Source organism: Barbatula barbatula (assembly GCF_947034865.1).
Source record: "Barbatula barbatula genome assembly, chromosome: 25".
Classification (NCBI taxonomy): Eukaryota; Metazoa; Chordata; class Actinopteri; order Cypriniformes; family Nemacheilidae; genus Barbatula; species Barbatula barbatula.
In genome coordinates this window covers 3,563,422-3,576,056 of record NC_136788.1, presented here as the reverse complement: position 1 = coordinate 3,576,056, position 12,635 = coordinate 3,563,422, and the positions used below count along the sequence as shown (strand labels likewise).

The following is a 12,635-nucleotide window of genomic DNA, read 5'->3' as shown; positions in this document are numbered from 1 at the left end:
TTTTTATAAAGTGTTCTGGATACTGAATTCAAATACATCATGAAAGTCATGTGAAAACGAAGCGTAAAATAATGCATATGGTATTGTTCAGTAGATCAATCGCTCATTTCATTTTCTGTTGGGTTTATTCATCTTTGGGGAATGAAGATTGAATAATAAATGAAATGGGTATTTTTATGAGCAATGTTGAATCATGATAGATGACTCAGGTCTCCAGTTCACTGCTGTTATTGTGAACTTTATGTTATTGCTTATTGTGCTAGATATTATTCTCCGGACTGCTTTGAAGTATGATGACACATACAGTAACATGAGCTGCCATCTGTCCAGACTGCCGGTTGAATGCAAGTCTGAATATCCTTCCACTGAAATAATGTCGCCGTCAGACAAACGCTCTACTGCATTTTTTATTATTAAAGCATCGCTTCAACAGATCCCCAAATCCATAAAACAGCATATTTGTGTACAAAAATAAATAAATAAAATTCTTAAGGCAAAATGTATGCAGATGTCAAAATAATAATCAACTGTATCCTGTGTAATGGGGCAAGACATGACTCTAGTCCGCCATCAGCTGGAAATCATGCGTAAAACAAGCATTTGTCACACATTGAGTCATGGTGAGAACAAAAGTAGCATTTTTCTTGGCTCATGTTTGGTCTTGTGACTAAATAATGCCAGTTTATTTAATTTAGTTAAAAGCTATATGAAAATCAATAGTTTATTACATGCATGTTCTTCACACAATTTTTTTTACTTTAGACATATTACGGAACAATATAAAAACGTTCATAATAAATAATATGTAAATAATGACAGAGCTTTGGCTTGTCAGGGTTCTTTTTATTATTATAAATGCTAAATGATTTTGAATTTAATGTTAGCTGCTATGTTATAGGGTCAAAGAGAGGATGTCAGCTCCAGAAGAAAAGGCACTTACAACAAACAAATAGGCATGTAATAGGTCAGAGGGAAGAAGACGAACTGTTGTCAAAAAGCACAAACAATTGCATATATTCCTATCAAAAATGAATAAAAACGTACATGCAAACAAACAAATAAATATGAGCACTGACTTTCTGAACATGATTGTTACCTGATGTCGCTCTTCACACTACGTTCACGAAAGTTAGAAAAATAGCATAAATATATAAACCGAGCACACACGCCCATACAGCAAATACAGACACAAAGCAAGACACATCTCTCATTTCTTAAGATGAACTCTGTTACATACATTAAAAAACCTTTTAGGAAAAATAGCTTTTTATAAAACGCACACATGATAAAATCAGCGCCAGATTTGCGAGCAAAACCTTTGTTAAGTGCTTAAAATCTCCTTAAAAATCTCACAGATCTGATCCTTTAAAAATACATATAAACTACTTCTACAAGAAAATCAAGCGCTATCATTGGTTGGCTGATCATTTCCATTTTTTTCATAAAAGCTTATCAGCCTGTGAAGAACGGGAACTATGTATGTGTGTTTGTAAGTTGCTTTGGGTGTCTCCTAACTGAACAGTTTCTCTACTGTTTGTGCTAAAAAAATTATCCATTAATGTGAAAAGCTGCGGTCATTGGCCACATCCTGCAGGCGTCTCAGAAGGGCCGTCTGGTTCTCCTGACAAAGTCTCTTGGCGGGAGACTGCTGGTCTTCCTCAAGGGCGATGGTTCGCTTCTTAGTGGGTGTCTCGCCTGTACGGATCATAACGTTGATCTCTCGGAGGCGCTAAGGAGGAATATGAAAGGAACAATTTTGTGTAAATCTGATGAAGCAAGAGTTTTTGGTATGGTGTCACTATAGTTGCTTCCTGTAATTTCTTGCCAAGATATGAAGTGTTGCTAATGTCTCTGGTTTTATGAGTTTTATGATATAAATATAATCAGAACAGGAAATGTTTTACACTGTTGTTTTGTTGTCTTACATTAGACGGGCTAGAACTGATGTAGTAGAAGATCTTGTCTCGAGGAGGAACAGGACTGGGGCTCTTGTGAGGAGAAATGTAGATGGAGTGATTATGGGAGAGGAGGACCCGGCGTGGAGAGCCAATCCGGAGTGATGGATACGGACACAGGGGAGGAGCTTCAGCCTGCAAACACACAATTATACAAGTAGTTTGTAATATGATTTGAGCAAATTATAGCCTATTATGTAGAAAATAATTGGATGACCACAGCAGACTTGATGGTTACAGTAAAAATAGTTTTGATGTATTGTAAAATCAGTAATGTCAAAAGTTGCAATCACCCCATTTTTCGCAGAGTTCCCGGAGTAACGCAGAGCGAACTGTTTGATCTGTTTGATGTAGACGTGGTTGTAGAAATGGATGAGGTCTCCTCTCTCCTCTTCTTGCTCTTGGGCTCCGATGGCCCGCGTCGGGGTAGAAGGGGCGCTGTTGGGCAGGGGAATAGGAAGAGTGCTGCTGGATCGCACGGACACAGGACTGCTCTCACCGCTCGCTTGTAAACCAGAAAAATATGCAATCCATTTTTACTAAACACACAAAAACAGTTAACCTTCTAGGGTTGTTTAATGTATTAAATCTATGTTAATCACCATGTTCTTGTGCTCCCTCTGTGGGCGAGCTCTGTCTGTGTGTGTTTTCACTGTTCCCTGAGTGACGTTTCTTCCTCGCCGTGATCAACACACTCCTGTACACCTGAGATGACATCATCAACTCCATTAATATCATTGCATTATCATCTTCATCCCATCTCGCGTTAAATGAGGTCATACTTACGCTGCTTTTGGCTTGAGGTTGAGATCTGTAGCACTTCATGATGTTCTGAAAGGACTTGTCCTCTTTAGTAACCTAAACAACAATCATGAAGTTAAAGGAACTGCTTTATGGAGAACTTGACTCCACACAATACTGACTTTATAAATATCTTCATTATAATGTCATTACACCCGTCTAAATACATCTGACTGCCCACAAGCATGAAGATAAACTACACCAGTGCATGTAATATAATAAAAAATACTAAAATAAAAAATGTTTGGCTGTAATACCTTTGTCATGACATAGATGGCACACATGAGCAGCTGGTCCAGATGTCGGTCCATCATGAGGTCAGTGCAGTGCACAAGTGAATACTCGAAACACGTCCAGATCTTCCTGCGCAGGTCTGTACTGATATCCAGTTTAGCGCACAGGTCTCTGAGACGCACACTAGCCAGGTGATACACCTGCCGGAGTCGATGCCGTTGTTTTCGGTTAAAGTCATTTAAACCATATAGAAATAAACACGGATGATCTTTGTACCTTGCGGAAGAACAGACAAAGCGAACCGGTCTTCTGTGTGCGGCTGGTGGGCGTCCCTTGCTGAGGGATCTTTCTGTCCTGTTTGGCAGGAGTGGCCTTGTTCTGGACGGTCCCGGCAGGCGTGGCAGTCAGCTGTTGGGCAGTAAGTGTGCCTGTCAGAGAATGGGCACTAAAGGTTGGCAGAGCCCCTCCACTCTGACCCGTCACACTCACTTGCACTGGGATGAATGTGATACCACCACTTTCATTGGCTATACCTGCAAACATAGATGTTGAATCGATTTAAAACTGTAGCAACTTATAAAACTAATATACAGCTTGAACTATATTTGTCAACATGAAACACTATTCACAGCATATCAAAACTTCCCTAATGATTTCTGTCAAAAACAGGATATTTAACAAAGAAAAATTAAGGGCGGGACTATCAGGAATTGAAAAATGGCATAAAAAAATTGTCCAAATGACTTGAGGTACCTTGAACAGGTATGGTGACCGTCTGGCCGTTGTTTGCAGTGACAGTAGCTGTTGCCATGGTGACCACAGTCTGTCCGGCCGGGATGGTGGTGACTAGAGAGGGTTGAGCCAGCTTGACAGGTTGGGCGGGATCAGAGGTCGTCTCTCCATCGACAAACAGCCGGCGTCTAGCCATGCCTGTAGGGGGCGAACTGTAACGCTCGTGGAGAGAGGTGGGGGACGGAGAAACACCTGAGGAGGAATCAAACGACAAATTAAAAGACTTAAAACATTACACATTATTGGGCAAATGAGAAGACTATACTATAGTTCTGCCGGGTTCACTACCGTCAAAATGATTAACAATTAGCACATTAGTTTACATTGGCGGTATGGTTCTGGGTAAAAACTCCCTGCCCATCCAAAACCTTGTTTTTAGTGTATTACCTTTCCCTGCTGTTGGGATGTTGGCACTGAATTCACTCTTGCTTGAAGTGACTTTGTTATTTTCTAAATTGTCCTCCAGGTGTTGAGGAGGCACCACCTGTCATGCAGAAAGCTTCACACTTCAACAATTACTCTTTTTGGATGGACATGAATGTATTCAAACTTCTAAGGTTTATTTCACCACTAAGCAGTTGTATTGTTCTGACCTCCTGGCAGGCAGGAACGCAGTTCTTGGCCTCTTGGATGCTGTCCCAAAGCAGGGAATTTGCCTTCCATGCCAAACATTCCAGTACCTGCTCCTCTACATGATTAAGATGCTTGACCACTTCCCGGAACAGACCCTCCTCAGCCCGGACCAGCACTTCAATAACCTTCAATAAAAGTTACAAAAATGGTTCAAGAAACACACACAGTGTGTGTCATTCATTGTTGTGTGTTCATTTACCTTGTAAAAGTGATAAGCGGGAAGGTTAAAGATCTGTAAGACTCGAGGGAACTCTCCCGGTGGTCGATACGAGAAGATGACGATCTCCAGACAGCAGGCGATCAACGAGCGGTGAAACACGTCCTGTTGTAGAATTCCCTGAGACACACAATGTTATGTTTAGTAGACATTAAGTGTATACAAGATCCGTTCTTAAATGCACCAATCACCGCTTACAGATCCATTCATTTTTATGAACTTACAGACAGATCCACGTCTCCCAGACGTTTCTTCTCCTGGTTGATTATTGCTTCCAGTGATTTGAAATATAAAGCTTCAGCCAGACAGAAATACTTTACTGCAACATCTGCCGTATATGACCAAAATAGATGTTAGTGTCTGAACAGTGCCAAAAACTACAAACATTAAAACAATTGTTATAATGAAATATGACATAACTTGCACACCTCTTGCCAGACACTTGTTGTTTTCACCTTTTCCTTCATAATTCTGAAGATAAGTCTCTGACATCTCCTTCAGTCTGGCTGCTATCGACTCACTGGGGTCTTTCCCACAAGATCTGATTATATTTTAATAAAAGTCACCAGTGAATTTAGTGCATTTTTACTGCAATCTAAGAGTGCTTTCACAACAGACTCATTTAGTACGGTTGAATCGCACTGCATTTCTTTTTTCTTCTTGATGCCGTTCGTTTGGGTATGTGAATTCAGCAATCCCACTCGAATATGCACCAAAAGCGTACCGAGACCTCCTTGAAGAGGTACGCTTTCATACCCGGGAGCTGTTAGTTTGTCGAACAGACCCAAATGCAAAAAGTACTGCACTTTTGTGGACTTAACCAGCTGCCGTAGTCAGCTGCGCTGTGCATTATGGAATGAGGACAAGTGTTTGTTGACAGTTGCACTAGCATGGCAGTTTAATGTATCTGTGGTAAAGTGCCAGGGTTAAAGTAAAGAAACTCTGCCAGCAGTACTGTACAAGTTCCCCTGATACAATGACCTCGATGATTTACTTGGGAGAAAACCAGAAGTTGATCCGGTGGATGTTGTTGGGATTGCCATCACCGCTAACAATGATGCAAATTATGCTAGCACAGTTGACCGGGCAAACTGACACACCATGTTGACGGTGAGTTTTTTTACTTTAAAAAAGCAGTTTAGGAAATAAGTTCTTGCCAACGAGTGATGTGGATGTTGTCACGTGACTGCATTTTGGTTTGTTTCAACTGGTTCGGACCAAAGCAATCAGTGTGGTGTGAAAAGGAACCAACACCACTGAAAAATGCTACAATGTATAATTTTTGCCTTTGGTCCGGACCAAATGAACCGAACTTAAAGTGAGAATGCGCCCTAAATTCAGTGAATTTACATTTACAAGAATTGTGATTGTAATTTAAATCCCTAAAAATCTGATTTTATTGGTGCAATTTATATTATTTTAGTTAAATTGTTTAGAAGAACTGTGATGCGATTGATTCAAGTTAAATGTGACGGGAGTGACTGCAGCCAATTGTGAGTCCAGTGAATTGTAAGTGCAGCCAATTGTGATGACAGTGTTTCCAGTGAATTTTAATTGCCGTGAAATGAGATTTTAAACATTTATCACATTCTTTCTCTGCAGAACACAAAATCAAATATTTGAAGAATGCTGTTAAAAGAACAGCACAGCACCCGGTCACTTCCATTGTAACCAATGCAAGTGAGTGGGGGGCTGTTTACAACATTCTTCAAAATATCGTCTATTGTGTTCTGCGAAAGAAAGTCATTCAGGTCTGAAATGACAAGAGATTTATGACTAAATGATGACTTTTTAAATTATGGATTTTCATTTTCATTTTGAAGGTAAACAACTCCATTAAAGTGATGCAGTGATTCCAGTGAAATGTGATGACAGTGATTGCAGTCAAAAGTATGTAAATTTTATATATATATATAGTTTATAACAGAAAAGAAAACTAGTTTGAAATAGGATTACCTGAATGTGTCTCTAAGTCTCGTGCTGGGTTTGTATTTAAATCCTGTCAGCAGAGTGTGAAGGCGGCCCACACTCTGCATCGCAGTGGATACGGGGGTACCGATGCTGCTGTCTGGAACGTACCTCCTTCCTGTGAGTGGAGTGGAAACCCTAAGAGCCTGGAAACAAACACATCCGACAACATTATTATTGTTCATGAAAACAAACAGATTGTGTGTATAGGTTACACATACTGTCAGAGAGTTCTCAAGGGTGTTGGCCGATCTCTCCTGGTTCTCTATGCCCTCACATAAACAGGGTCCGGGGGTACCGACGTCTTCTCTGGCTGCCTCTCCTAGAAATATTCTCTCATCCAAAGAACCAGATGATAACACATGTTCCTCGTACACTCGGTTCAGAGATGAGCTTGAAATAAAAGGGGGAGAAGCAAGAGATTTAGGAGGAACATCTAAACATCTTTATGTCTAGTGTGTTTGACTGCAAGCAACTTACAGACTGTCACTGAAATTCACTGGCTCAAAGATTCCTGTCAGCGTGTCTTCTTTCCCTTTCAAAATCTGGTATTTTATTTACAGGAATTTATTTACAATTAAAAAAAGTTGCAGAGAAAATAACAAAGGCTTTAATGAGTTTGTAGGATGTAAAGTAATTACATAGATGTCCATTGTGTGCTATTTGAGGTACCTTGCGTTCAAAGAGTTTTTTGATGAAGGGCTTCCAGAAATGCTCCTTCACCCCTTTGGCCTCCAGCACCAGACCATCATGAAGTTCACACAACTGCTCTATGAAACACAATGAACCCGGGCCTGGTTTATAATCCTTACTGCTAAAATCCTCCGGCAGTGCTGAGGACAGACAGACACACACGGACACTCTGTTATCTGGACTAAAGAAGTGATTTGTTCTGGGTTTTGAAGGATGTGATGTGTGTGGCACCTTTAAAAGAGGGGTTCAGCAGATCTTTACGACTCGAACACAGGAGGGAGTTGCAGTAAACCAGATCCAGAGCACACAAGAGCAGATGATACGAGTTCACCAGATCATCACTGATCATAGGGAAGTTTCCTACACGAAACAATGAAAGTAAGGTTCTCTAATCTCTGCCCAATCTCTCAGTTTGGAATGTGAATTGATTCACTGTTGTTACCGCTTGCTTTAAGTGTACTATTTCTGGAAATCAGCAGCATACCACTGATGATATGCACCGAACCTACAATATACGTGTATATAAATATTTTTTATCATAGAAAAAAGTGTTTCATAACATGAAAATATACTCTTGCATGACACCAAACAGTAAAACCCTTGTTGTTCCCGACTGAAAGCTTCATTTTAAGCACGGAGTTGGGTTGGAACATATTTCTTCAAATGAAGCTGTCAAACGAAAGAATTGTTTTCAGCAGAAAAATACTCCAAATCATATAAATCACGGTGACAGGCAGCCAGCTCTACCTCGTCTACCTTACCAACAGGAAAAGTCTGCAAAAATGAAATGACGCTGTTAGGCCACAGTGTTTAGATTTATTCTTTCCTGTTTCATTCAGTTTAAGAGTAACCTGACCGTGCAAGGCAAAGAAACCATTGGTCCTATATGTAATAACACGGCTATAACAAAGCAAATTTGTGTAGTTGATGGAAAAAGGAAATTATAAAGAATTCTATTAACAGATTTTGTTGTGTTTACTGTGTAATCCTAAAAAATTACAAAATACTTCCGATTAAAATGTGCAGTACAAAGATTGACATTTTTCAGTTTTCTCTGCCGTAAAAATGGAATTGCATCTTGGTCAAAGGTGCACATACCACATTTTTGTTCAGTACAATGCCATTGGTTAAAAATACCAAAGAATATTTGCAATTCCTCTTTTTATTTAATGGCATAGCACCATAGTACTCCTGAAGATAACCATCGCAGCTAACCAATGACATTTCTCAACATCTGCAGTACACAACAGGTATCCCACAATGCAATGCACTCAACTTGACCTGAACCACAAATGAACCAAAAATATTTTGTAACATCCCCATCCTTACTTATTATTTGATTGGTCTGTCAAGAGACATTTTACACCAATTTTGAATGAAACACGAAATGCATTTCTTCTAAGATGATAACTGGGCCCCACTCACACAGTTAAAAACGCATCTAATAAGGCCACGTGATGAAGTAGCATTCGTCATTTTCGATTTCACATTTAATGATAAAACTAACAGGCTGTTATGAACTATTGGCAATTGACTATGTAAAAATGTCAAGGCCTTTACAGTGTGTCCCGCCCAAATTTCCCTTTCTCATTGGAAGATCAGGAAAGAAAAAAACATGTCAAACCACATTAAAAGACACAGAAATGCTGATAGCATGCACTAGTAAATATGTATTTATGTGCAGCAATAACCCAGAAATCGATAGCCTGTCCTCTATACCTCTAACTATACATTGCGTATACAAGCATTTTTCTTTTCTCAAGCTAAGTTGAATTAATTGAATCTGCATTTAGTACTTACATTCCATTTCTCCTTAAATTCCCAAACACTGTGACAACCATTGACAATCACAGAGAATCCTTACAGGATGAGCTGCAGAATGAATGATTTTTCTGTAAAGTTGTAAAGGGACACAGATCGGCCCCAGACAACCCTCACACACAGACAAGTCCTGACTTGTCATCTGGGCTGGTTGCTATGAAACGTGACGTGTGTTACACATGAGGAAATAATGCGCTCAGCCAGCATGTGCTCTGCAGATTTCAGCTTTATTCATGACTTCTCTAGTCAATGGCGATTGCAAAGACAGCCATTGCCATTTCTATTGCTCATACGTTTGTACTTAAAGCTATTGGCTCATTTAAAGTACATTCAGAAATATTTAAAATAAAGACATTTAAAAATATATTCTCACTTTATACGGAGTGCTTATGTTGAGATCCCATGACCACCTGGATGCTGCTCACTTTATCTCAACAACCCTCCAATTATTGGCCCATTTTGTTAAATTTATCAAAGCGGATTTCAACAACGACATCACTAACTTACAACATTCGCATGTTGCTGCATCCATGCCACATAGCAACCATTCAGAACACCCTAGCAACTGCGCTGCAATGATGTCTGGGGTTGAGTGTAGCAGTGGTTTAATAAACAAATCTAAAATCAAACTAAACAAACAAATCTGTTAATATTTGTTGAAATTTCAACACAGTTTCAACACAGTGTTAACTTCCGCGAAGAATAATAAATAATAAAAACGATCAGTTCGGGCAAAAGTTCATCGGTTAAAACAAACCCTTCTGGCAAATAAATACCCAATTCGCCCTTATACAAACATCACAAATGTCAATGTCTGATCATATGCAAGACAATCTGCTGGCTGTGTCCCCAGTGGCCTCTGACTGAGGCAAACATGCCTGCACAGGCCCAAATAATGAACATACGGTCACATGATCAAGCTATCTGCACGCCCAGCCAATCACGGCCCATCTTTATGTTTGATACACCGCCTGGCTCATAACCCTCTTGGCAGTGTGGCACTTCACAAGAGGAACAAAAATATCGAACACTGTACCGCCTCCCCCATCTCCTCCTTATCAGCTAATCTGTTCGGCTCAAGATTTCTCTCTAATTTGGTCAAGAATATATTGTGGCTGTTTTTGGTGCAAGAAACCTTGACTAGTATTGCTGAGATGAGTTCAGAAAAATGCATCAAAAGGCCTAGTTACCTTTAGCATGTACGAACAGGACCCAGCAGAAGTTGAAGACCTCGGTGACGGTGCAGGGATGCCGTCTGAGGACACAAATATAAATCAGTCCAAAACTATTATAAACAACTGACTTAAAGCCAAGAGCTCAGAAAATAACCATTAATGTATTTATTTCATCCTTCAACGGTTATTGTTTTGTTAAATGTAAATATCAATATGTATAAGCTGTTTAGTTAATTTTTTTTGTGAGCGATGTTAAACCATTGTAAAATGTTCTTATTTATAAACCTGTTATTTATGAAATCTCAAACCCGAATGCATAAATATTGTTTGGATCTTGCATTGTTTACTAGGAATTTCTATTATTTGCCTCAGACAATTATTCAGCAACCATAAGTATGATGCTACTGTATATGGGTGGTGTGGTTAACATTAATTACAAAATACCCATAATGCATTTCATTGAGTGAAAGGGTTTAGTTCAAGTACCTCTGCTTCCTGCCCCTGTGCGTTCTGGGTAATTGTTCAGTGGGCGTCTTAAAGATATCTTTGAAAATAGGCACATATTTCTTAAAGATGACTGCTGTTACGGTGAAGTTTCTCTCGAGTTTCTCAGTGCTCTGCTGAAACTCCTCGGGTAGGTTGGCCATGTCCTGCCATTTCTTCATTTTATTAAAAAACTCAATCAGACTGAAAGAGAAAAAAACGCTTATTTACCCAAGGACACAACAACTGTGAGGAGCCCTAACAGTGTGTTCAGAATACATTTGCTACTTTGTCCGCAAAGTGCAGTTTTCTTATTACTTCTAGAATTGTATCGGCAATACTAAAGCTACAGCTCAAAGATGGTCTTGGAATGACAATCAACTTATGTACATATGCTATTACTTCATTACAGAAGCCTATTGTATTATTATCTATAGTGAACAAGCCGTACGATGGTAAAAGCTCATTGGCTCATCCAAATCCCTCTGGATGCACAGCTGACCTTGTTGTCTTGGGAATAACACAACATATACAGTAGCTGGCTGTGTGTCTGAACCACATTAAACTGTACACTGTTATACAACATCGATATTCAGGATAACGTAAGGTTTGCTGACCTCTGTTTTGAACATTGTAGTATTCTGGTCAGCGACACATAATTTCCCTCTGCCGTGCCTTTACCGACTGTGGGCACTGAAGTCCGACACGCCACATACAGTGCACATGCCAACCAGTGCAGCTCACTACCCTGAGAGAGAGAGAGAGAGAGAGAGAGAGAGAGAGAGAGAGAGAGAGAGAGAGAGAGAGAGAGAGAGAGAGCAAAATAAAATAAAAGGTTTATGTAATATTCATATACAATTTAAATAAAGTCATATTTTTAAGCGCAAAAGGTGCATTTTTTACAAGATTGGTGTGCACTGTGCAGCACATTATTATGTGCATGTAAAAAAACATTCTTTATAGTAATATTGTAATAATTCTGTACCAACAGTAGCTATGCCATCCAATACCATTCTTTTACCATGGTAACCCTCAAACCCTTTTACTTTGAAGTATATACAGTTTACTAGATTATGTCCAATGTCCACTGATGACGTTACTAACGCACATGACGTCACTGCCCCGCTCACACGCATTCTGCACTCATGTCAAATACATATGCGCACGTTTGAGATGCACGAGCTTAAACGTGCGGTAAATAAACACGTGTTAAAGCACATACTGCACACTCACAACAAAAACAGTGACGCGTGTCAATTCAAATGCGTACGCGCAAGAGCACGCAAATTCACGTCTCGTGATATCGGCCTAAATTTGCGTAATGTTAGTTTTTACCTCGAGCGTGTAATGTTTGTTAATGTTTTCATAACTCGTCCACGCGCTGTTGCTCGACTCCTCGTCCATATTCAGAGCTCGACACAGATCTTCAAATGCATGTCTTGTTTTCTGCAATGTATCCTCTTCGTCGCTCATTTTAGGACTGGCGCGTGTAGATTTACTTATACGCGTAACTATAATCTCCAGTCATGTAAAAAAGAAGTGCAGCTAGTAAAGAAACCGGACGAAATAAGAGTATCTCATGACAGCACAGTTCTGCATAGTGTAGCCATTTAAATGTCCTTTGACTGACAGATCACCCCGGCTGTCTTTGAGTTACGCCAAGTGCGAACCGAAGCGAATAGGAGAAGGAGATGCGCAGAGTACTTGACGTAACTACGAATGCGAATTTCATCTGTGCGCAGGCCCTGTCAGACGGAAGTGGACGTCCCGCCCACTTTCTGCTTTTATTATGCCATCCATCCGTTGACATAACTCATTATAAAACGAGTTTGGTTTTTAGATAACAGTTTTTCTGTTTTTAAA

At 39.8% G+C, this 12,635-nt stretch overlaps 1 protein-coding gene across 2 annotated transcripts; it reads right to left on the bottom strand.

Moving 5' to 3' along the window:
- Positions 1 to 393: 393 nt before the first annotated feature.
- Positions 394 to 12,426, bottom strand: rbl2 (retinoblastoma-like 2 (p130)). Of its 2 annotated transcripts, XM_079450291.1 has the most exons (22): positions 12,108 to 12,426; positions 11,390 to 11,520; positions 10,776 to 10,976; positions 10,305 to 10,369; positions 7,525 to 7,653; positions 7,273 to 7,433; positions 7,081 to 7,145; positions 6,822 to 6,993; positions 6,589 to 6,746; positions 5,061 to 5,173; positions 4,857 to 4,960; positions 4,615 to 4,752; positions 4,376 to 4,540; positions 4,170 to 4,266; positions 3,744 to 3,974; positions 3,267 to 3,523; positions 3,014 to 3,190; positions 2,742 to 2,813; positions 2,558 to 2,660; positions 2,249 to 2,460; positions 1,926 to 2,090; positions 394 to 1,729 (listed from the first exon to the last, which is right to left on the bottom strand). In XM_079450291.1, exons 1-22 carry the CDS (start codon positions 12,243 to 12,245, stop codon positions 1,556 to 1,558), a joined length of 3,228 nt encoding a protein of 1,075 aa, XP_079306417.1. In that variant the 5' UTR covers positions 12,246 to 12,426; the 3' UTR covers positions 394 to 1,555. The 2 variants fall into 2 exon arrangements, with proteins under 2 accessions (XP_079306417.1, XP_079306416.1); XM_079450290.1 differs by having other exon boundaries at positions 6,589 to 6,993; positions 12,108 to 12,402.
- Positions 12,427 to 12,635: the final 209 nt, after the last annotated feature.